We start from the raw sequence: 26,660 nt of genomic DNA on the forward strand, positions 1-26,660 counted from the left end.
GTGGAAAGGTCACCTAAACTAGGTTTTCCCAGGTGAAGGTTCCTCCTTTGGGGACCTCAGTTTCCATATCTAAAGTGATTGCCTGACTACTCCAAAAATCCTTTCTAGAGCCAAGATTCTTTGGAAACAAGATACCATTAAGGAATTCAATATTAAGCACGAAATGATACTGTGCATTCAGAAGTAAGCATATTCGACACCAGCGTTGTGGTAGGCGACTGAGGAGGAGGAATAGAAAAGTACGAGATTAAATATCTACTCTCAAGTATTTAATGATTTAGTTGCAAGTTTAAAATTAAAAATTTAGATATTTAAAGTGTATTTGAAAAATAATCCAGGCATATTTAAATTTTTTAAACAATAAAGGGAATGAAATGAACGCTATTATTTATAATTTTCTAGCAGCTAACTTTACAACTTTAAATATGCTTTAAAACCTATATTTCTTGATCCATCAGTTTGGAAGTCTCTGATTGCCAACTATTTGAGATGAGAAACTTAGCACATGGTCACTTCCTTCACCTCATCCCATCCTTTGCTCTTCCAGACTCGTCTACCATATCATTTCTTTAAAAAGGTCAAGATTTATATTCTAATCCATAACTGAAAGTTTTCATAATTGTCTAAAGAGTTTTATAAATTGAAACACAACATTATTTCTTGAGAGGACCAAGAAATAAGACTGGACCCAGAGAAGAGATGTAATTTTATGCTACTAAATCTTCAACCCCAAAAGAAAAACCTCCAAATATTAGGATCAAATTTTCTTTTCTTAGATTCTATCAGTTGCTCAAAATCCAATGTTACATTGGAATTTATTTTATGTTGAACTGTGGCTTGTTTTCCTGTTTAAAAAAACCTCTATCTGAATTATTCCAATATATATCTAAGAACTGTTTTAAAAACATAACCATATTACCATTATCTCACCTCAAAAAGTTAATAATTTCTTAATATGAAATATCCTCTGAGGAGGGTCAAATTTCCCCAATCGTTTCATAATTTTTTTAGTTTGTCCAAGTAAGGTCCGTATGTTGATTTTCTTTTAAATTTCTCTTAATGTATGGGATTCCCTTATTGTCCACCCCCTTTTTTTGTCTTTCCAATTTATTTGACAAAGAAACTGGTAATTTCTCCTGTAGAGTTTCCACTGTCTGGATTTTGTTGATTGTGTCCCTGTGTTCCTCTATCCCCTGTATTCCATATGTTAGTAATTAAACCTAGGTGCTTGACAAAATTTGGGTTCTTTTTTTTTATATATACATTTATTTATTTATTTATTTTGGCTGCTTTGGGTCTTCGTTGCTGCGTGCGGGCTTTCTCTAGTTGCGGCGAGCAGGGGCTACTCTTCTTTGCACGGGCTTTTCGTTGCAGTGGCTTCTCTTGTTGCGGAACACGGGCTCTAGGCACGCGGGCTTCAGTAGTTGTGGCTCACAGGCTTCCGTAGTTGTGGCTCACGGGCTTCAGTACTTGTGGCTCGCAGGCTGTAAAGCGCAGGTTCAGTAGTTGTGGCTCATGGCCTTAGTTGCTCCGTGGCATGTGGGATCTTCCTGGATCAGGGCTCGAACCCGTGTGCCCTGCATTGGCAGGTGGATTCTTAACCACTGCGCCACCAGGGAAGCCCTGGGTTCTTTTTTTAGATGTTAAGTACATTTTCATAGGTGATGATATCCTTCTATTAAGGAGTACACAGGGTGTCTGCTTGTTTCATTTCCTGTGATTGTAGCAGCCACTGCTGAGCATTGCCTAAATAATTTCATTCCTTCTTTATTTATTAGCTACAAATCTATAAAGAGAAAACCCCTCAACTGTTTGGTTCCTGAAATACAGTTCATACAGGAAAGGCAGGAAAGATGCATGATTCTCTCCCTTATTTAAGAGTTTTCAAAATTACAATTTGGTTTCCTAGCATCTTTGAGGGGTGTGTGTGTGTGTGGCAAAAAACATAGAACATAAAATTTACCACCTTGATTGTCTTTAAGTATACAATACAGTAGTGTTAACTATGTACACATTGTTGTGCAACAGATCTCTATTTTTCGTCTTGCAAAACTGAAACTCTGTGCCCATAGAACAATACTCCCCTTCCCCTCTACCCCCAGCCCCCAGCAACCACCATTCTACTTTCTAAGTGTTTGATACCTGCTATAAATGGAATCATGTAGGACTTGCCTTTTTGCAACTGGCTTAAGTTTCATCCACGTTGTATCATGTGACAGGATTTCCTTTTTAGGCTGAATAATATTCCACTGTGTGTACATATCACATTTTCTTTATCCATTCATCTTTTGTTTTGTTTTGTTTTTTTGTGTTTTTTTTGCGGTACGTGGGCCTCTCACTGTTATGGCCTCTCCCGTTGCGGATCACAGGCTCCGGACGCGCAGGCTCAGGGGCCATGGCTCACGGGCCCAGCCGCTCCGCGGCATGTGGGATCTTCCCGGACCGGGGCACGAACCCGTGTCCCCTGCATCGGCAGGCAGACTCTCAACTACTGCGCCACCAGGGAAGCCCTATCCATTCATCTTTTGATGGGTGTTTTTAGTTGCTTCTACCTCTTGGCTATTGCAAATAATGCTGCAATGAACATGGGAGTGCAAATATCTCTTCTAGATCCTGTTTTCAATTCCCTGGGATATATACCCAGAAGTGTGTGGTGTGTGTGTACACATATATACACACATATCACATATGCTGGATCATGTAGTAATTCTTTTTTTGAAGAAGAAGAAGCTCCACAGTTTTCCATAATGGCTGCACCATGTTACATTTCTATCAACAATGCAGAAGAGTTCCAATTTTTCCACGTCTTCACCAACACTTGTTATTTTCTGTTTTTTTTATTGATAGTGGCCATCCTAATGGGTATAAGGTGATATCTTACTGTGGCTTTGATTTGCCTTTCCCTGATGATGAATGATGTTGAGTACCTTCTTATATGCTTGAGGCCATTTGTATTTCCTCTTTGGAGCAATGTTTATTCAAATTCTTTGCTTCTGAAAAAAATTGTTGTTGTTGTTCTTGGTGGTGGTGGTGACTTGTAGGATTTCTTATACATTATGGATATTAACCCCTTATCAGATACATGGTTTGCAAATATTTTCTCTCATTCTGTAGGTTGCCTTCTCACTGTTGTACTTTGCTGTGCAGAAGTTTCTAAGTTTGATATAGTCCCGTATTTGTCTATTTTTGCTTTTGTTGCCTCTGCTTTTGGTGTCATACCCATGAAATTATTGCCAAATCCAATGTCATGAAGCTTTTCCCATAAGTTTTCTTCTAGGAGTTTTATAGTTTTCTGTCTTATGTATAGTCTTTCATTGATTTTGAGTGATTTTTTTTTTTTTTTTTTTTTTTGTGGTACGCAGGCCTCTCACTGTTGTGGCCTCTCCCGTTGCGGAGCACAGGCTCCGGACGCGCAGGCTCAGAGGCCACGGCTCATGGGCCCAGCCCCTCCGCGGCATGTGGGATCTTCCCGGACTGGGCACAAACCCGTGTCCTCTGCATTGTCAGGCGGACTCTCAACCACTGCGCCACCAGGGAAGCCCCCAGAGTGATTTTTATATTTGGTGTAAGGTAAGGGTTCAACTTCATTCCTTTGCTTGTAGATATCCAGTTTTTCCAACACCATTTGCTGAAGAACTATCCTTTACCTACAGGGTATCCTTGGCATCCTTGTTTAAGATCGTTTGACCATATACTTGAGAGTTTATTTTGTAGTTCTCTATTCTGTTGCATTGATCACCATACTGTTTTCATTACTGTAGACTGTAATAAAATTTGAAATCAGGAAATGTGAGGCCTCTAGCTTTGTTTGAAGCCATCTGGGCTTTTCTTTATTGGGAGATTTTTATTACTTATCAAATGTCCTTGATAGTTACAGGTCCATTCATATTTTTTATTTCTTCAAGATTCAGCTTTGGTAGGCTGTGTTTCTAGGAATTTATCCATCTAGTTTGTTGGCATGTAATTGTTCGCATTATAATGACTCTTAAAATCCTTTATATTTCTGTGGCATCAGTTGTAATGTCTCCCTTTCATTGCTGATTTTTGTTGTCTTTTATTTTTTTCTTAGTCTAGCTAAGGGTTTGCTAAACTTGTTGATCTTTTAAAAAAAACAACTCTTGGGACTTCCCTGGTGGTCCAGTGGGTAAGACTCCACGCTCCCAATGCAGGGGCCCTGGTCAGGGAACTAGATCCTACGTGCACGCTGCAATTAAGAAGTCCACATGCCACAACTAAGAGTCCACATGCCACAACTAAGAAGACCGCATACCACAACAAAGATCCCATGTGCTGCAACTAAGATCCAGTACAGCCAAAATAAATAAATATTTTTAAAATGTTTAAAAAAACCCTCTTAGTTTCACTGATTTTTTTCCTATTCTTTATTTCATTTATTTCTGCTCTAATCTACTACTTCCTTCCCTCTGCTAACTTTGGGTTTGGTTTGTTCTTCTTTTTCTATTTTCTTGAGGTGTAAATACTGATAGGGAAGGACTTACTATTGCCATTTTGTTAATTGTTTTCTGCGTGTCTTGTTATTTTGTTCCTTTTTTCCTCTCTTGCTGCCTTATTTTGTGTTTTATTTTTTGTAGTGACTTACTTTGATTACTTTCTCATTTTTTTGTGTGTATCTTCTATAGGTATTTTCTTTGTGTTCACCATGTCCTTAGCACTTTTAAAGTATCATTATGAACTCATGGATTTAAATATGTTATGTTGCAATCTATTACAGCTACTACTCTAATTAATTACCAAGTTATCTTATCCCTGGCAATTAGAAACCTCTTCAGATTGATGCTTGAGTCCTTGAGACACAACCCAGTGATTTTTGTTAGCTTTCTTCCTTCTGGTGTGAGATGTCTCTATACTTACCTTGAAAGTATGTTTCCTGCCCTAGATCTACAATCAGCTATTTCTCTAGGGAGACCTTCCCTAGGGTTTTTTACTTGTTCAAACCTTAGCTCTATCACTTCCTAGCTAGCTATATTGGGCACGTTGCTTAGCATCTATAAACCTCAGTTTACTCATTTGTAACACAGGGCTAATAATATTACCTACCTCAAGGGACTTTGTGAGGATTAAAAAAGAGAAGGCACAGAAAATACTTAACCCAGTGCTAGTTCTCAATAAATGTTAGTTTGATAAATTACTTCTTAATAACAGAAGAGGCATATGCCTTCTTGAATAAAGTTTTCACAGATTATTTTGATTTCCTATCCTGTGCTTCTAGGTGAATGAATCTTACTACATCTTTGATCCTACATACTTTTCTTTCTTAGAATGCCATCATTTGTTTGCTTGTTTTTGTTTTGTTTGTATTTGTTTTGGTGGAGTACATTATTGAGGCATTCTTTTTCCCAAAAATGCATTTTGGAAATAAAATTTACCTCTTTATTACCTAGACATAGAGTTCTAAGTTCAAAATGATTTCTCCATATAACTTAGGAAGCATTGGTACATTGACCTCTAATATCTAATATAGTTGATAAGAATCTTGCTGCCAATCTGATACTTATTCCATTGCAGGAAATGTGTTTTTCAGATATTTCTTTCTCTTTAAAGTTCTGAAATTTCATGAGGATTTATCTTGGGCTTTTTTTGGTTGATCCTTGTTGGAATTCAACACTGTCTTTATGGAGATGGGTCATTCTTAGTTATAGAAATTGTTCTTTCAATAATTTTCCCACTCCATCTTCTGTTTCTTCTTTTCAGAATCTGGATATAAGGTAAACACTGGCCCTTCTGGATTGATCTGTCATATCTCTTAACTTTACTTGCATATTTTCCATTTCCACCTTTGTGGATTACATTCTGAGCCACTTTTTCACCTTTATGTACCAGTTCACTAATTTGTTTCTTATTTAGGTACAGTATATTCAGTCTTGATACACAATTTTTTCCCCAGTTCAATGCTGATAGTTTTGATTTCAAGGACTCTTTCTTGATGTCTGATTGCTCCTTTTTCATAACATCCTGTTCTGATTTTTGTCATTGACTTAATATTATTACAAAGCCAAAAAAAAAAAAAAGCCAAAGAGATATGCAGAATCCATTCAGATAATATTGCCTTGCTCATGTGAACAAAAATATTGCCAGAAATCTTTATTCTATCTTCCTCAATCTAATCTGCTGTTTAGCTCATCCATTTATTTTTCTTCTTTTAAATTTAGTCCATTGAACAGATGTACTTGGTTGAAAGAATCATAAAGGTCTGCCTCTGGACCCAATTTCCAACCCCCTAAAACAGTTGGGAATTGTTTCAACTCTTTAGCTGCTTATCTTTTTTTGTTTTGTTTTGTTTATCTTATATTCACTACCATATCTAAAAATTACATGCTTATATTATTTCTAGATTTTTCTGATTTTAGGCATTATCTGACTTCCCAACATAGAAGACAAGGATTTAGCTGTTTTGCAACACACACACACACTCTGTCCCATTCTCCAATATAGTTTACTGAATTTTTTGGTACGTATTCATGTAAGGGCCAGTTTATGCTTACAACTTCTCAAGAACTTACTTCTCTCCCCTGGATACAGGGAATTTTGGAGATCTGAAGGTCTAAAATTACCTAATTTTTTTAAACAAGGCTTATTTATTTTTTATCAAATATTGTGAATAATACATACTAAAGTCTAAGTCTAGGGCTTCCCTGGCGGCGCAGTGGTTAAGAATCCGCCAGCCAATGCAGTGGACACAGGGTCGAGCCCTGGTGCAGGAAAATCCCACATGCCATGGAGCAACCAAGCCCGTGCACCACAACTACTGGGCCTGCACTCTAGATCCCGCAAGCCATAACTAAGGAGCCTGCAAGCCACAACTACTGAACCCACGTGCCTAGAGCCCGTGCTCCGCAACAAGAGAAGCCACCACAATGAGAAGCCCGCATACCGCAATGAGTAACCCCTGCTCACTGCAACCAGAGAAAGCCCGTGCACAGCAATGAAGACCCAACGCAGCCAAAAATAAATAAATAAAATACATTTATTTAAAAAAAGTAATAAATAAAGTCTAAGTCTATTTAATCTTAAGAATGTACAACCAAGCTTAAGAAATATAATACTATCTGTAACAGATTTTCTTAAAAAATGGCTGCAAAAAAATTCTGGTTCCCTATACTCTTCCAGAATTTTGCCATTCCCCATCAAGAGGAACAGTTTATTTCCCCCTGAATTTGGGAGGCCTTTGTGTCTGCCTCAATGAATAAAATTATATGGAAGCAATGCTGCTTGGTTTCTGAGTGCTGTGGTCTGGATGTGTCTCCCCGAAGTTCATGCTGAAATCCTAACCCCCAAAGGTGATGGTATTAGTAGGTGGGGCCTTTGAGAGATACTTAAGTCATAAGGGCTGACCCTCATGAATGGTAGTAGTGCCTTTTAAAAGAGGCTCCTTAGCCCTTTCCACCATGGGAGGACACTGCAGGAAGTTAGCAGTCTGCAACATGCAAGCTGGCCTTTACAAGAACCTCGCTGACCATGTTGGCTCCTTGATCTTGAACTTGCAGCCTCCAGAACTGTGAGGAAACAAATGTCTGTTGTTTATGAGCCACCCAGTTTATGGTATTTTATTATGAATATGACAAAATCATATGGCTACAAAATGACACAGCTAGAATTTAAACTCAGCTCTACCTCTCTGGCTTCCACTTGCTCTCTATATCAACACTTGCCCCAAAAGCCACGTGGAAATTACCCTTCATTTCTCACAAAATGGAGCCCATGTCTGTAGCTGAGTAGTTTTTTCAGCTTTCTTCCTGCCCACAGAAGTTTGAAGGTCCAAAAGCCTTTATACTTTGCACTGTTCTGTATCTTTTAGCCCAAGATGACACAATTGTTTTAACTTCTTGCAGTTTCTTATGTATCAATTTATAAAGCAACCTCATTAGACAAAAGGCATACAAACCAGCAAATCTTGTCAAGATAAGCCTTTGTCTATACTGGGCTTCTAGTGAGGCTGCCGAGATACATCCTTTTCTAAAAATGGCTACAACACTTCTGGTTCCACACACTCTTCTAGGAGTTTGCCACTTCTGCACAGAGCTTTGTGACATCTTTGATGCAGAAATCAGAGCCAATATGAAAGCCTTCTAGTTTTAGCCTCACCTGAAGTCCCAGCAGATAGCCACTACGTGTCTTCCAGACACATGTGTGAGTGATTCCAAAGATTCCAACCCCTGCCCACTGAGCTGACCCAGCTGTGGCTGCATGGATCAGATAAGCTGTCCCTGCCAAGCTCTGACCTCGCAGATTAGAGCACAATACATTTTGTTGTTTTAAACCACCACTTTTTGGGGTGGTTTGTTACAAAGCAATAGAGAACTGGAGCACCACGTACACTCTGGTAGCCCCTTGTCCTACCCTGTTTGCATCCTGCTCCTACTCCTCCAGAAGTAGTACAGGCTGTTTTCTTGCTCTTACAATGCGAACATGAACATTTTTGTATGCCTCACGATACACACATAAGAGTTTCTCTAGGGCAAATAACAGATACATGCATGTTAAACTTTACTATATAACGTAAAGTGACTGGAGATGATTGTTATCAACCGACACTGCCACCATCAATGTACAAGGTTGCTCCATACACTCTACACTTGGTATTGCCAAACTGGGTGCAAATCAGGTTGCTTCTCAGATTTACCCACTGAAGCTAAGTCTGCTGAGTTGATCACAACTAATATTTTTTCCAGCTTTCAAAATTTTGTGGCTCTCATTTCTCTCACAGTATTTTTGTGTATATGAGATAATGCCTTAAAAAAATCCTTGGCTGTGCTTCAATGTAGTTTTAGGAAGGGGTTTGAATCATGTATGTGTTGAAGGCATAGTCTTTCACCATGGATTGATTTTTAAGATTTCACCAAGTTTTTTTAAATTTCTAAATGTTACTTCTGCTTGCTTTAACGTCTGTTTGGTCATCTTTGTTGTTCCTGTTTCTTGCGTACTTTTTGATTCCATTTTTTTCTTCTTAAGACGTATCATGTGCAGTTATAATCATGTACAATTTCAATATCTAACATTATCATTCAGGGTCCATATATATTGCTTATGCTGGCTCACTCAAGTGGCTTGTTTCCTTGTGAGTGTGATAATATTGTGAGCTCATATTTGGTTGAGCTTAATCTGTGACAGTTGAGGTTCTAAATTAGAGTTCAGCAAACTACACCCCAAGGGCCAGGTCCAGTTCACTACCTGATTTTGTAAATGTTTTATTGGACCACTGCCATGCTCACTCATTTATGTATAGTCTATATAGCTGCTTTTGCACAACAGCAGGGTAGTTGCTTCAGACATGGTAAGGTCCTCAAAGTCAAAATAATGACATTCTGGCCCTTTACAGAAAAGTGTGCAAAACTCTGATCTAAATTATGAATGCTTTCTCCAGAGATTTTTATTTGCTTCTGCCAGGACCAGGGAGGGTTCGTGACCTGCAACAACCTTAGCTTCTTTGAGAACTCATGCCACTTCTTGTGAGCCCAGCAATAGATCAGAGGCCTTCAGAGTATCTATTCCACAATACTGCTAGAAGCAGCAATACATTATCTTCTTTGATTATACTGTTCTGATTTCAAGAATGGTATGGATCTTCTTTCATTTAACGGGTCAATCTTTCAACCTAAGAGGCACAAGTCCTGTGGAACTTTTCTTGTATTATTTAATAATTTCCTTACTTCAAGTCTTTTCTCTTAGATTCTTACTATTAAAATGTTAGCCATCCTGCTCTGATTCTCTAATTTTGTCTTTTCTCATTTTCTATTTCTTTGTTTTGGTTATACAGTCGACCCTTGAACAACACGGGTTTCAACTGTGTGGGTCCACTTACACGCAGATTGTTTTCAATAAATACATACTATAGTACTACAGGATTTGCAGTTGGTTGTATGCCTAACACCTGTGTTGTTCAAAGGTCAACTGTACTTTCAGGGTGCGTTCCTCAACAATTTTATCTTCCAACCCTTCTAATGAACTGCTTTGGCTATCACTTTAAATTTCCAGGAAATTTGCTCCACATTTTCCTTTTCCTTTTCAAAGCATCCTGTTTTCATTTAATGAATACATCTACTTTCTTTCAAAATATTAATTATATTTGGGGGTACTTTACTGATCACTGCATTGTATCTGCCCCCACCCATCAGATTATATCTGATCTCTTATGTATTAGAAATTTTCCTCAAATATCTGATGATCCTGGTTCTATGTTCATATTTAATAGTAGGCACTAGAAAGCTGAATGGAAACCTCATGACATATATGACTTGGAAATACTGGGACTCACTGAAGAGTGATAAAATGGCAAGTAGTCTTCTTATCAAGGCACAACCAAAAGCGAGTGTCTGGAGATCTTTTCTCTAGGGTCGATTAGTTTCTCCAAAGAGAAAAATCCTGGCAGAGAAGCCTATACCCAGTAGGCAGCATTCTGGGAACATGCTTAGGGCACCCATATTCAATGCAGACTTCCACTTAATCCGTATTTTCAACACTATCTAATCCAAGCCTTCTGTTATCCCTGGTATCCTATAAATCCTATGATCTTCTGGTTTAGTTACTCAAGGTTATTAACCTCTGGCCTCCTGCTTGAAAAGGCTGAAGGATTAAAAGTGGTCACCTGGGGACTTCTCTGGCGGTCCAGTGGTTAAGATTCCGCATTTCCACTGTAGGGGACATGGATGTGATCCCTGGTAGGGAGAACTAAGACTCCGCATGCCGCGGCCAAAAAAAGAAAAAAAAAAAAAAAAAAAAGAAAGAAACTGGTCACCTGACTTAAGTTAAGCATAGAGAAAGATAGTTCAATGATTCTGTCAACAGATTTGCAACCAATCCTTTTTTTATGCCCCAAGTACCATCTCTGAAAATGAGCACTTGGATCCTCCGGGTACTGAACGTTGTTTCTGGACATTGGTATACTGGCTTCTTCTCAATGTACCACCTTTTGCAGGCATTCAGTTTCCTTGGTTCTGGCTCTGTTAAGTCAGTCTTTCTTTACCTGCATTTTGTTTTCCAAAAATTTATTCAACTCTCTTATCCTTTGATTTCTTCTCTCCTGTTTCATTTGTCATTGTGTGGTTACACTTTACTGAGATTTCAGGAGAGAAAGATTTTTAAGGAATAGTCAAACTGCAATATTTGCAAGTCTTCAAACTGAATTGTAAATCATCCTAAAATACTGGGATATGAAAATGTTTTCCATACTCCTCCCTTCCTGAAAGTACTGTAATAAATCTTACCAGAGATTTCTTAACAATGGAACAAACAAACAAAAGGATGACCAAACACTGAAGAAACAGGACTCTGAAATCAAATATATTGGCAGAAAACAGAAATTTGTAATGCAGGTCACATTTTAATATAGTTTTAAAAAACACTTCCAAATATAACTATAATCAGGAAAAATACCTGAAACATGTATCTTAATTAACCATTAGTACATTATTTAAAAGAATTTTTTCTTGAATCCCTGGCTTACTACACTGGGTTTATAAAGATATAAACCTACTGATTATTCCATCTAAGTATTTTGTACTAAATGTAGTTTTCCCAGCTGATAATTATAAATAAACCTGTTGACAAAATTCATGTTTTAAATAGGGAAAAATGTTTCCCTTAATAAGTTGATAAAGACTGTAAATTGATACTTTAAAACTTCTTATTTACTATAAAGTAACTATTAGTAAAATCCATATCCTTCCCCCAAATTCTGCTTCTCTTCTATTGCAAAAATCTTTATAAAAAATGTACTCTGAGTGCAATAAAATCTCTATATTTAAAAAAAGCCAACAAATAGACATACCAAAATAATTCATCATGAAATTATAGCAAAGAAATATTTAACAGTATTAGGTTTTGCTAAGGAAAACATTACTGTGGAAGACATCCAAGGAGCCTAAAATGCTTCTGCTGTGGTAGTAACAAGGCAGCACTTCAGGCTGATGCTCACACTATTGTTAAAACAGCCCTTCCCCATTTTACAGTGAAAAATCAGTGCATATTCCTTTATATGCTAAAAACCTGAAGTCTTAAAAAATTATCAATTGCTTTAAAATAATTGTCTAACTCATCTTGAAAACACAGATTGGCTACAATAAATCCATTATTTCACAAAGTAGGTATTTCTAATGACCTAAAAGAAATTGTCTAAAACCCACAGAAGGGTCAGGAAACTATAAATGCAGGTCAGAAAAGAGGGAGAGATGATAGACGCTTTCTGTGGAATGGAAGAGCAACAATTTTAATATCTATTTTGAAATATTGAAACATTTGGGGCTCAATCAGTCTCTGCTACTTTTATAACACAGTAAACCAAAAATATTAAAACATGAACCCTCTTATTCTCAAAAACAATTTTCTGCTACATATATAAATAAAAAGTGCTTATAACTAATAATATACAACACTAAAAGGATCACAAATGGCCTATGTCTCATTGCCAGCAATGAGAGTGATATATGCTAATGCTGCCATGATATGTACAAAAGACAAAAAAATACCTATATTCACTTATTATTTCCTATAGTTCTAATGTTATCATAATACCACTGAGCATAAAATAATCTTCTTTTGACAGGTAATTAAAACAAACAGATTATAATATAGAAGAGTAAAATGCAAGAAAATCCTCCTTAGGGGTTTCTGACCATTAAGTGTTTGTAGTAGTTCATAATGAAGTTAAACATGAATAGAACACAATTCTGGGAAAAAAAGAGAGACTTATTTATTTGTTTTATAAAATAAAAGGAGATATCTTAGTCAAGAGGTGACGGCTCTAGGTGTCATCTCAGCCAAGAATAAACTCATAGTGTTTTTTACTCAAATAAGACAGGAAGGGAAATTCTAATTCCTGCTACCTGCCTAGTCACTTCAAAAATTCTTCTTAAGGAAGATAAAAATATCTTGGTTTTTGGTTACTCTTTAAAGTAAAAACTTCCAGATGCCCTGGAAGCAATGAGTTCAATTTGGTGTCTTCTTGTGTTCCAGTAAGAAAGAACAATCAGTTTAAACTGAGATCTCAGCTTTCAAATGCTGTGACCAATTATTTGTGAGTTATAATCTGCAGGTTCCATTTTTAAAATATGTGGGATGACACTGTCAATTCGCACATTGCCAATGAGACCTTTGAAAAACAATTCTTCGGTGATAGTAGCGTTCATCAACCTCAAAGCTGGCAATCTGAGTAGTAGTCTGGACAACCTCAAAAGACAAAAGGAAGGGGGAACAAGGCTGTAAATCAAAGAGTGATTTAGTAGAAAGATATAAGTAATTTCTGCATGAATACTGTCTGTGGCCTAATTTAATAAAGATCTAGTTTTCAGAACTTAAAATAAAACCTTTAGGGTTTCCCTGGTGGCACAGTGGTTGAGAGTCCGCCTGCCGATGCAGGGGACACGGGTTCGTGCCCCGGTCCGGGAAGATCCCACATGCCGCAGAGCGGCTAGGCCCATGAGCCATGGCCGCTGAGCCTGCGCGTTTGGAGCCTGTGCGTCTGGAGCCTGTGCTCCGCAGCAGGAGAGGCCACAACAGTGAGAGGCCCGCGTACCGCAAAAATAAATAAATAAATAAATAAAACCTTTAGTATTCTCAAGCCTTAGAGTGTATGACAATCACCTGGATATATATGCAGTCTGTCAGACTTCATTGGAAAGCCTTGCTCTTAACTGCTATGCTGTGCTACCTCCAGTTGGTTTTACGGACCATGGAACTAAGTTATTAAACTGTGGATCAAGTTATAAATTTAATAGCTTAGGAACTCATTCGAGGTTATAAGAACAGCAATGTTTTATGTTATCAGGATACATGAGGCTCAATGATTACAGTTTTCTTGGTTTTGCTTTTCAAAAAAGTACTGGGAATAGTAAAATAGGCAATAGTTGTTATTACTGGGAAGAGCATAAATTATGGAATCAAAACCATTAGATCCAAATCCTGATTCAATTACCCCTTAGCTATGTGAATGCATGTAAGCCATCACTCCCTGTCTCTTTCACAGTGTTGTGACAATCAACAAAATGATCCTTGCCAGTTTCTGTGCTAGTGAGGTTCTTAAAGGCAGGACAATGTCTTGTGTGAAAGTACATTATAAGCTGAAAACTGCTATCTAAAGATAATGTATTATTTTAAAATAACTAGGAATGTAAGAAACTAAGAAAGAGTTCCAGAGGTCCAAGAACCTGGAACCTAATCGAACAGAGATCAGCAAGCAGCTGTTATGTCAAAAAGGAGGAACATTTTAAATACTGTATTTATTTGTATAATGAGGTATAAGACAACTTTTGAAACTTTAAAAAATTGAAAAAAAAGTCATAACAAAACCAACACCAAAAGAACCACCTTTCTGAAAAGTTGGTGGCACATTTATCCTTCCTCTTTTCTAAGGCCTTCGACTCTTAACACTTGAGAACAAGTGAAACCAGCAGCCTCAGAATTAAGTAACCTTTCTGTAGCCATGCACTCCACTGCTCAAACTACTCATTTCCTGTCTGTTCCCACCAGCTGAGCTATATACACAGAATTGGTAGGAGGCGGCATAGGAAAACTGGTTAGATAAACTACAGCTGATTTTCATGATGGATCTGACTTATAAACATGTTATTTAACATATGTAAAATATTATTATATGTAAAATATAATAAGTTATGAAGTTTGAAGTATGTTAAATTAATAATACTAGTAAACACATTTATATAGCCCTTACTTTGTAAAAGGCACTACTCTAAGCTCTTTGACTATATATTAACTGACTTAATCCTTATACTAATTATAAAAGGTGGGTACCATTATCTGCATTTTACAGGTAAAGAAACTGAAACAGAAGTTAAATAACTTGCCCAAAGCCATACTGCTAGTAAGTGACAGGGTTGGGCGTCAAACCCACGTACTCTGGCTCTGATGCCAAATGCTTACTCAAAAATTGAGTTTATTTAAAAAGTGATTTTTTTTCTGAAAGAACAATGGTAAATACCTTGTTAGAAATATCATAAGCCAAATTCCAAAATTAATTATCAAATAGTCTAATGGTGTTTTATTATTCATCATTTTTCATCCCTTTTACTAATAAAATCCATTATTTCAACTGAAGAAAGAGTTTGGGTGTGAGAGTCAGACTACCTGGCTCTGCTGTTTATTGTGTGACTTTGAGCGAGTTACTTAACCTCTCTGTGCTAAAGTCTCCTTACATAAAATATTACATGTAAAGTACTTGCAACACTACACTACCACTTTTAATAGCATTAACTATTTCAAAGGTCAAAGTTGACTAAATTTAATTACACTTGGAATGGAAAATAATGAAATAAGATTCACAAAAAATTTTAAGATGAATTTAATTAAACAGTATTTAACTTCTAGATACCTGTAGGTGTCATCTGGATATGTTTTGGTTATATAATCTTGGAATTCCACATAAGCCTTTTCCTGAAATTTCTCAATCTGTTGCATGTTTTCTAGGCCTGGATGATCTGAAACATTAAAGAATATATTGTTACTTTAGTTCTGAATACTCATTTAATAAGGCACCAAGTGGAGATGGAAGGGGGTGGGAAAAATAATTCAGTCCAAAAAAAAGCCCCATCATATGTGTGGCTCTTTCATTCCACAAATAATATATTTAATAACCCAACCACTAAACACCAGGCACTGTACTTTAAACCCTTAAAACTATTTTATCTCATACATGTATTCTAACATCTAATAAAAACTGAAACCACTGGGTTCAAATAAAATAAATAGGTTTTTCTATTCCAAAAGTGGTGGAAGGGATTTTGATCAGTTTGCTTTCAACAGAAACAAAAAAATGACTTAGCTTAGTTAAAAGTATTTTTTTTTAACATCTTTACTGGAGTATAATTGCTTTACAATGGTGTGTCAGTTTCTGCTTTATATAACAAAGTAAATCAGCTATACATATACATATATCCCCATATCCCCTCCCTCCTGCGTCTCCCTCTCACCCTCCCTATCCCACCCCTCTAGGTGGTCACAAAGCACCGAGCTGATCTCCCTGTGCTACGCGGCTGCTTCCCACTAGCCATCTATTTTACATTTGGTAGCGTATATAAGTCCATGCCACTCTCTCACTTCATCCCAGCTTACCCTTTGCCCTCCCCATGTCCTCAAGTCCATTCTCTATGTCTGCGTCTTTATTCCTGTCCTGCCCGTAGGTTCTTCAGAACCATTTTTTTTTTTAGATTCCATATATATGTGTTAGCATACAGTATTGAAAGTATTATTAACCAATGAAATATCTGCAGATTATATTCTTTAAAAATTTTTAAATTAAAATAATATATATTTTAACTGAAGTATAATTGACATACATTATATCTGTTTAAGGTACACAAGATAATGATTTGACATTTGTATACACTGCAAAATGATCACCACAATAAGTCTAGTTACCATCTGTTACATTCAAAGTTGCAAAACATTTTTTTCTTATGACGAGAACTTTTAAGATTTACTTTCTAGCAACTTTCAAGTTTATAATATAGTGACTATTGTCACCAAGCTGTAAATTACATCACTGTGACTTATTTATTTTATAACTGGAAGTTTGTACCTCTTGATCCTCCTTCACCCATTTCACCCACCCCTCATGAAGATTATATTCTATACTTTTTTAGTAAGAAAACCTTCTTTTCACCATGGTTAGGTTAAAAAAATATTTATAAAATTATGAAACTCTGAACATCATCTCTATCAAAAGAATATACCAACATGAAATAATCTACATAAATATTTCACTAAAATGGAAATGTTAAAAGAATTTCATAAAACTTATGCCTAAAATATGGAAAGTGCTGCCCTGACTGAAGAGAATAAAAAAAGTAGCAAATAGAAATAGAATACTTAGTAAAACAAAATTACATTATAATTCTATTGTTGAATCTATGGTCTTTCAATTTTAAGGAAAATGAAGGTAGCAAATTGGTTGTGATAAAAATGGTGATACATGTTATTAACTTATCTGAACATTAAGAGAAATAGTACAAAAAAGCTTTAATTATCTTACTGATATCATTGAAGGTAAGAAGCAGGTTTCCTCAGATAACTTTATCATACACAGTAACAGAAATACATACCAAAATGAAAAACTACAGAGCCTAAGAGAACAGCCAATTTTTCGTATTCTAAAATTGATTGTTAGCTTTACTGTCATTTTACTATACATGAAAACTAGAAACTGGCAGAAAGATAAGAGATCCATTTTTCTATTTGCTGGAAACTCTAATAAGATGTTTGGAAATTTAACCCATTAACAAAGCAATCTTCACCTCTCTTTTTGCCTTTTAATGATACCTAGCAAAATATATCTAAACATTCAAGTGTTGAACAGGACTGAAAGTCTATGATGTCATTTCACTGATTTCTTCAATTTTCCTTTTCATACCCAGATGTCTAACATCCATAAATTTCACCAATTTAAAGTATACAATTCAATAGTTCTTTTAGTATATTCACAGAGCTGTGCAACCATCACCGCAATCTAATTTTAGAACATTTTTGTTCACCCCAAAAGAAACTGTACCCATTAGCAGTCACTCTCCACTCTCCCCTCTCCTTAGTCCCTGGTAGCCACTAATCTCTCTACAGATTTGCCTATTCTAGACGCTTCAGATAAACGGAATCATATAATATGTGGTCTTTTGTGACTGGTTTCTTTCACTTGCATACTGTTTTCAAGGTTCATCCATGATGGCATGTATCAGAATTTCATTACTTTTTATGGCTGAATGATATTCCATTGTATCTATATATTATATTTTGTTTATTCATTCGTTTGATGGACACTTGGGTGGTTTCCACTTTGCATCAATGTACAGTCCCAAGCAATGTATGAGGGTTCTAATTTCTCCACATCCTCAAACACTGTATTTTAAAGAAGAAGTAAATGTTTATATACCTGGACTGAAGAGTACTATTGCCTTCAGGTAGGCATATTCATATCCATCAATGCAGAGTTTTACCATGCTGTTACAAAACTCCTGTAGTTTGAAGATGTGTTCCATCAATAATTTTCTTCTTTCTGTTGACATTTTATCTTTAATTAAAAACAAAGAAACAAACAAAAGCTTCCAATTTTCAGCAAAAATGCATGACTATTTTTATCCAATATATTTCTTTCTAATTTCCAGCTCTGTATATAACCAATTTTTAAAATGTTTAAAATTCAGTATCTCTGCAAGTTTAAATGAAACTAATTAATGATCTTCAGACGTTGTTCAAGAAAAAACAAAACAGGCTGTTAATAAAAAATACCCTAAATGTAATGTTTCATTTCAAGATATACCTTTGAAAAGATAAGCTATAAAGACTAAAAAACTGGCCAACCAACCAAAGTACAAAAACTCAAATTTTGGTAACAGGATTTTATTTAAGCTTATATATTGGTTGAAATAAATAAGCAAAACCATCTAGATTTTTAAGTTACCCATACTACTACAACAAAAACAAATAGCAAAAAATACTGCCAAGATCAAAGAAAATCTGAGTAAAATAAAATTTTATAACTTTTAAAATTTATTGTGTTTATATAGTACTGCCTTCTGGTAGATCTACTGTTGATGAGGTTTTAAGGTTATTTCTCTGCCCTTAAATAAGAGGAGGAAGCAGATATTATAAAAATAATGTAAAACAATGGGAAATGGAATATGCAAAGGAAGTAAATGTAATTCTCAACTTATAAATTATTCCTGAACTCAAAAAAGTAGTTCTTCCCACTTGAGGATGGGGCACCTTCTTGGTTAGTCACAAGCCATTCTGAAGCTAAACATTTATAAATCAGTGCCTGCCTGCCTGTCTTCGCAAATGAATGGGAGTTGTAATCACCTTGGCATCAAGAAAAGGAAAAAGACTTAGGATTGTTCTGTGACTCTTTAGTACCGTTTAAGTGAGAGAATACAACCTGATGAATTGATTAAAAAAAAAAGTTTAGCCTCTCTTGGGATTCAAAGGGCTACAATGAAGAAAGGCAGTTTAAAAACTGGTGGGGGGACTTCCCTGGTGGTGCAGTGGTTAAGAATCCGCCAGCCAATGCAGGGGACACCGGTTTGATCCCTGGTCCGGGAAGATCCCACATGCCGCGGAGCAACTAAGCCCGTGCACCACAACTACTGAGCCTGTGCTCTAGAGCCCACAAGCCACAACTACTGAGCCTGCCTGCCTAGAGCCCGTGCTCCGCAACAAGAGAAGCCACTGCAATGAGAAGAGTGTGCACCGCAACAAAGAGTAGCCCCTGCTCGCTGCAACTAGAGAAAGCCCACGCACAGCAACGAAGACCCAACACAGCACCCCCACCAAAAAAAAAAAAAACAAAACTGGTGGGAAGTATACATTTATAAATATTTGATCATCTCTATATAAACTTACCCTGGATTCTTTGGAATGTATATCCAAGTACAAAAAATTCACGAGGCCTGATCAGAAATAGCACTTAAATACGCTTGTTTCAGTTTTGTTGTGCTCTCATTTAAAACTATTTTGGGGTGATTAATGAATGAATTTATCAAAATGTAAAAATTATCTAAAGTAAAAAGGATGTTGGTATCTTTTAATACCTAATTTTAAACATAATACTATAAAACTGATGCCCCCCTTATATCCTAGCAAAGGAAATAAGTAAGGTGCTTTTTACCTTGTTGAAGGCTACTGTGAAGACAATTGACAAATGTCGCTAATATAGTTGCTACATTCATCACTTGCCAGCACTGGGCAAGACCAAGAGTAAAAAGTTCATTCCAGTAGGCTTTCACCAATAATATACTGTTTTCTTGCCTATAAAAACAAAATAAACAAATATCAAATATTAAAATACATTTTATAAAACTTTACAACTGACTCATATATTTAAAAATACAATGTTACTGAACTAAAATTATTCTAAATGGCCAACCGGGAATGGACTTGATCAATTCTTTATTTTGTGTACCTGACTTTAGTTGATAAGGTTTAGAAATTTAATTTGCTAGTTCATTAATCAATCAGCCAGTTTATAAGAACAGTTGCAAGTAGTATATCAAACTAAATGTTGGGGCTTTAAGCCCACATTTCATGGAAACAGATGGAGTAAAGGTGTTTAAAAAAAAATTAAAAGCAAAAGCATACATTTAAAAACGTTCTTAAAAAGGGCAGTTAGAATTATCTGATGATAGATAACCAACCAATTTCCTGGGAGAATTGGTTTATTCTATGTTTCAGATGAGATATAAGTATCCCATAAATGAGACACCAAAGATTTTGCTAGGAGTAGCAAAGATAAGAAAGGTCAGAAGGCTTTTCCTGAGTTTCTGAATAAAAAAATCTCAGCAGCTTGATCAAGTAAAACAAGTACTGGAATAGAAGTCAAGTCACCATGGTTATAAAGCCTAGATCCACTGACTGAAATTAGGCAAATAAGAGTCCTGGGTCTCAGCTGCTTAACTATATAAAATACAGAGACACTATATGCCCTATATCTTGCTCAAAGGGTTGTTATGAGACACAAATATAAGAATTATGTGAATAGGCCATAACAATAAAGTATATGCCAGGTACTGTTCTAGGCACTGGAGAAAAAGCAATAAACAAGATGAATAAAGTCTTCCTTCATGAAACAGAAGGGAAACATAATAAAAAAAATCACTTCAAATATTTTATATAAATATTATACACACACATATATATGCGGTTATACAAACATTAGTTTCTGGTAATGAAAATTCTACATTACTATAAAGTAGGATGATGCATTGGAAAATGGGGTAGGAGTAGAGAGAAGGCCTTTCTGAGGGGCTGACATCTAAGTAGAGAAAGACGGGAAAGAACTTAAACACAAACAAAAAAACCCTAGAGAACTAGTATTCCAGGAAGAGGGAAGAACAGCAGTAAACTTGTTGAGGTGATAACCAGCATGTAGTAGGTGTTCAATAAAAACTGATGACTGAATTACTAAATGCTGCCCTCCCTTCTTGGAATGTGCTTTCCCCAATTTGTTTTACTGGCTAATTCCTATTTATCCCTCAAAATATAACTCAGAGCTCACTTTTTTTTTTGCTGTGCTGCACAGCATGTGGGATGTGAATTCTCGGATCAGGGATTGAAACTGTGCCCCCTGCAATGGAAGCACAGAGCCTTAACCACTGGTCCGCCAGGGAAGTCCCAGAGCTCACTTTTTAACTGAAACATTCTCTTACCACATTCTTCTCCCCAAGATAGTTAATTACACCCCTTCAATGCCATAAATACACTTATATTTTATACTTATTTCATGGTATTCTAATTTATTGGTTTAGGAATCTGTCTCCTATACTAGATTAAAACCTCACTGAATGCACAGACTCCTTTATTCATTTCTGTATCTCAGTGAACAGCACAGAAGACAGCATATAAAATGAATCTGCAAATGATTTCTGATTGTGGGGGATACAGAATAGGCAGAAGTGAGAACTCACAACCATTTTCCATTTAAGTAATCTTTAAACCAAGAACTATATACTTTATTATAAACAAGGTAACAAAAGAATGAGATTTCTTTTCCCTTTCTCTAAAGAGATTTAAGGTGCTAAGAACATCTTATAGGAAATATGTACATCCTGATAAAAGGCACTTAAACTTTTTTCTTAATAAATCTTTAAAATAAGGATAATCGATAGGGTAATCAGCATGTTTAACATAAATCGTTCATCAAGTTAAGGACCATAGCCACATTTACAACATTACATTTTATTTAAGAATTGAATATATTCAAACAAATGCTAATATTGTCAACTTCAGAGTACAGAAAGTAATTTTTTTCACTGGGAATTATTCAGGTGAAATTTTATCTCCAAGCTGATCTCTCATTTCCATTCAGTATCTGAGAAGAATTACTTGCCATAAGAAATTGGCTATCAAAATCTATTTGAAAGTAAAGTTTAAATGAAGAGAAAATCAGTATTTTTAAATCTCCATATAGGGCTTCCCTGATGGCACAGTGGTTAAGAATCCACCTGCCAATGCAGGGGACATGGGTTCGAGCCCTAGTCAGGGAAGATCCCATATGCCACGGAGCAACTAAGCCCATGTGCCACAACTACTGAGCCTGTGCTCTAGAGCCCGCAAGCCACAACTACTGAAGCCTGCATGTCACAACTACTGAAGCCCACGCTCCACAACAAAGAGTAGCCCCTGCCCCCCACAACTAGAGAAAGCCTGTGTGCAGCAACAAAGATCCAACACAGCCAAAAATAAATTTTAAAAAAATCTCCATATAAAAATGATTAAAATTTCAATCTTGGAAATTCCCTGGTGGTCCAGTGGTTAGGACTCTGTGCTCTCACTGCCAAGGACCCGGGTTCAATCCCTGGTCAGGGAACTAAGATCCTGCAAGCTGCATGACCAAAAAAAAAAGAAAAAAAGAAAAAGATTCAATTTCAAACTAAATCAAATGAAATAAAAGATAACAAGATACTACTTTCATTTATCAGAAAAGATGGATAAAATCCAGTATTGAGAAGGGTGTGAGGAAATAAGCATTCATTCTCATTCATTGCTTGTATGAGCATAAACTGACTGAATAGCTTTCTGGAGGACAATTTGGTAGTACCTGCCAAAAAACTATAATGTATATACCCTCTTAGACTCAACAATTCCACTTGTAGGAAGCTATTTTGTAGAAATACTAACACAAGTAGGAAAATATATACATACAATGCTACAACGCTTACTGTAGCTTTGGATATAACATGACCACCAGAAAACACTAGCCAACAACCCAAGTGTTTACTAATAAGGGATAAGTAAACTATAATAAATCCATAAAATGGAATACTTAGGTAGCCATTAAGAAGAATAGGAGAATACACATGCTGATATAAGACGTCCATTATATAAGTGTAAAAAGAAAGGCAAAGAATAGGATGTGTGTTTGTGTATTTGATTGAATGTGGCATGGAAAAGATCTAGTAGGAAACCAAACTTTAACAGTGGGGTTAGTCACCTCTGGAGAGTAAAGTTTTCCTTTATATTGCTATACGTAAGTATTACTTTAACATTTTACAAACATGAGGAAAAGGTTAAAAGCAAACATGATGGAAAAGTCTGAAGTAATTCGGTTTTCACCTTAACCGCTGATTCTGAAGTTTAAAAGAGGAAACAGCTAACCAAGGTAATCAACCAGTGAACAAAGAACAGGGAAAAGAACAGAGCCAACTGATTAAAAAAGTCAAAGTTTTTAATGGCCTGCGCTACAGCTCTTAGTAAGAAAATATGTTGGCAGGGCTTCCCTGGTGGCGCAGTGGTTGGGAGTCCGCCTGCTGATGCAGGGGACACGGGTTTGTGCCCCGGTCCGGGAAGATCCCACATGCCGCGGAGCGGCTGGGCCCGTGAGCCATGGCCGCTGAGCCTGCGCGTCCGGAGCCTGTGCTCCGCAACGGGAGAGGCCACAATAGTGAGAGGCCCGCGTATTGCAAACAAACAAACAAACAAAGAATGCAGTAGGGGACAGGTAGGAGGTATTAATAGCAATGTTTATAAGGGAGCGGACTGAATCAGTAGCCCAAATGCCCATTTATGTATATTAAATTAAAGAAACTATAAAAAAAAAAAAAAAGAAAGAAAATATGTTGGCATTGTTGAGGAAGACTCAGAGAAAACGTATCAGTGCAAAGGATGAGTACCCCTAAGGAAAAAAGATGAAAAGTGGCAATTGAGGAATTAACCACCAGATTATTTTGTTTCCAAAGGAAAAGTGAAAGAGTTAAACGCAGAGATCAATTATATAAAGATATCTATTTACATTTTTTAAAGATTTTTTTTTGATGTGGACCATTTTTAAAGTCTTTATTGAATTTGTTACAGTATTGCTTCTGTTTTATGTTGTAGTTTTTTGGCCACGAGGCATGTGCGATCTTAGCTCCCAGCCCAGGGATCAAACCCGCACCCCCTGCATTAGAAGACAAAGTCTTAACCACTGGACCTCCAGGGAAGTCCCTCTATTTACACTTTTTATCCAAAACATAAAATCCTTGTAGTACAGTTAGCTACACTGTTCAAGTATGTTTCTTCAAAGTTCATTCAGAAAGAAAAACAGCAAGTCTCCTTTAGAAAGAAGGTTCCTAAGAGTATGAAGGAAAGTGAGCATTTACTATCTACTTTGTCAGCAGCACTGTGTTGAAGAAGTTTACACCGATCAGCTCCCTTAAGTAGCATGAAGCATTTCTGCTAATTTACAGATGTAGAAGTGGAGCCTCAGTTAAGTAACAGAGCTAGCAAACGAATAAATCCAGAATTTGAACCAAGGTGGTCAAAGTCTACGCTTTTTTAAAATAAATCATTACAAATTTTAGGAAGTAAAATGCTAAAGTCACATTTCTCAGCAGAGACCTCCTCCATTCAAGGCTAATATCTGTGGTGTAAGGGCATGTGTGCTGCCAGTTTTTCTTGTTAGGGAAAACAAACAAATGACTATTGTAGTCACATTATACCACCTATTTTCAAAACACCTTTCCTTTGAGAAGCAAAAAGAGCTGGGTAGAGGAGGCAGTCAGGTGCAACGCAAGTGTTAATAAATAAAATAAGTTGCATAACAGTAAACATAACTTCTTTCACAAATAGATATAGGTATTTTCCTCTAACAATTGTACTACATTGTTAATGTTCATTAAAATATGTATGTAGTACTCATAATCAGAGATCAGATCATCGTTTACACTATTTATTTTGATAAAGGAATATGACTTTTGAACTCACCTATACCTGGGGATAACCTAACCATTTGGCTTTATATAAGCAAGGCATTATACTTTACCTGGTAGCATCTGTTTTTTCCTTAGGGAAAAGTAGTGATATGGCAAGAGAACTGGTTTCAAACCCACAGTTATAGTAAACATTACTCTGTTTCAGTGGGATTTTAAAAGAGTCAACTTTCAGGGTTAGCATTTAATGGAAGGTTTTTAAATTATTCAGTAAAGTCTCCTGTAGCAAATGGTGATAGCTTGGAACTTTTGGTTACAAGAATCTAGTTAAAGCGGACTGCTGCCTTTACTCCAGACAAATCATGTCCAGTGCCCCTCCCCCCCAAATGAGTCTATTACTGTAGTCACTTACCTAAATTATGCAGATAGAACTGAAAAACAACTGAATTCCTGTAAGTATTGAAACTACAAATCTTAAACAGAAAAGTAACATCCTTGTAAAACAGAGGAAGATTGTAAAATACAAATAGTATTAACTACCCACTGTATAAGAGTCTTTAAACTACTGTTCCCCTCCATTAAATTGACCAAACCAAACTTGACTTTTAGAAAATGAGTAACGTTGCTTTGTTTCTCTCTGTAAAATTAGGGCTTTGTTTCCAAGTTTTGTATCGAGAGATAAAAATGCAAGCAATGCCAGTTTCTAGGAGACTCAGAATAGCTTTTATTACAGCATAAAAGAATTTCCCATCATTAGTACTTAGTTGTCATCCATCTGATTAATTCAAACTATAAATTATCTAGATAGTGATAATAAATAAGAGTTTACGTAGCAATTAATGACTTCAAATGCTACACAATAGTTAATTCTAATTGCAAAGAGTTCTGTGGCAGTTATATTGAAACTGATTTTTCAATACAGATCACAGGGAATTGTGGCTGCCACTATAAAATTATATTATAACTGGAAACTCCAGGCTTCATTTCTGGTTTCTCCAACATTCGGACTATTTCTATAGGATAATCACACTCAATTTAACAGACATACTTAAGATCAATGGTGTTATAACCAACTCAAGGAATTCAAATCACTCCCTGCTACATCTTTCCTTTTGTTTTTTACTATAATAATTGATAACCTATTATGAAAAATATCACCAGGTTACTTTTCAAGGCATATGTATGCCAGTTACAAGCTTAAGGAATCACGTTTAATGCTTTAAAATAAATAAACTGTTAACATGTAAATTTACATTGTATTTTAATTTTTTCTTAAGCAGACTGGAGAAATCCTAAAAGTTAAATGTTATTTTGAGAGAGAGGGCTATCAATCATTTTAAATTGAAGGTTAACCATTCTAAATCAGGCTTTTAGTCTATGCAACTATATTATTTAAGTACATGATTTAATGCATGGTACATCCAACACTGATTAATAAGTCAAATTATAGTGGGGTTCTATATACGCCTTTTACAGTCATGATTCAGATATGTTTTTTAGTTATATTCAAAATATTCTCTAAGGATAAAGAATGAGCAGTTATTATTCCTATTTGGCGAATGGGAAAACAGATGTACCGGATATGAAACTGAACTGTTTATGAAATCATATTGTAGAGTAAGGTCCTACAACTCAAACAATACTTTTCTAACTATGGGCTTAACTTTTTCCATGGTCTCTTTGCTTCTTCATCCCAGTTACTTTAAAGCAATATAAGTAAATCTGGCAAGCTTTAGATAAAGCTCGGGTTCCTTAGAGTAGACCATTTTCCATTACCATCTAATTCAAACAGAGTACAGATGTGCCCTTTAGTGGCAAACCAAATTTCCAAATCATCACAGTGGTGGTATGGGATAATTTAAATTTTCTTACCCTTTTTGTTGGGCAACCACATGATTCTATTTTCAAACATATTCAGTGTATACAAGTTTCAGCACCTTATTAACAAGCCTGAGGTGACACTGAAACAGTGGTGGTGGAGGGAAACAACAACCCCAAGACATCCCTAGAGCCTCCCTAATT

The 26,660-nt window shown here is 36.2% G+C and overlaps 1 protein-coding gene across 6 annotated transcripts in view; it reads right to left on the reverse strand.

Moving 5' to 3' along the window:
- Positions 1–6,969: 6,969 nt before the first annotated feature.
- Positions 6,970–26,660, reverse strand: part of NR2C1 (nuclear receptor subfamily 2 group C member 1) — a 46,032-nt gene continuing 26,341 nt past the window's right edge. For 3 of the 6 annotated variants that reach the window (XM_027107213.1, XM_027107212.1, XM_027107210.1), the window contains 4 exons: positions 19,622–19,761; positions 17,891–18,028; positions 15,341–15,446; positions 11,293–13,182 (listed from right to left, as the gene is read on the reverse strand). In XM_027107213.1, coding sequence (XP_026963014.1) covers positions 13,008–13,182; positions 15,341–15,446; positions 17,891–18,028; positions 19,622–19,761 — 559 coding nt within the window. In that variant the 3' untranslated portion in view covers positions 11,293–13,007. The other 3 variants (XR_003432957.1, XM_027107211.1, XM_027107209.1) reach the window with 3 other exon arrangements.

The sequence above is a fragment of the Aethalodelphis obliquidens genome, unplaced genomic scaffold (assembly GCF_003676395.1).
Source record: "Aethalodelphis obliquidens isolate GAN/ISIS:26980383/991018 unplaced genomic scaffold, ASM367639v1 scaffold8, whole genome shotgun sequence".
NCBI lineage: Eukaryota > Metazoa > Chordata > Mammalia > Artiodactyla > Delphinidae > Aethalodelphis > Aethalodelphis obliquidens.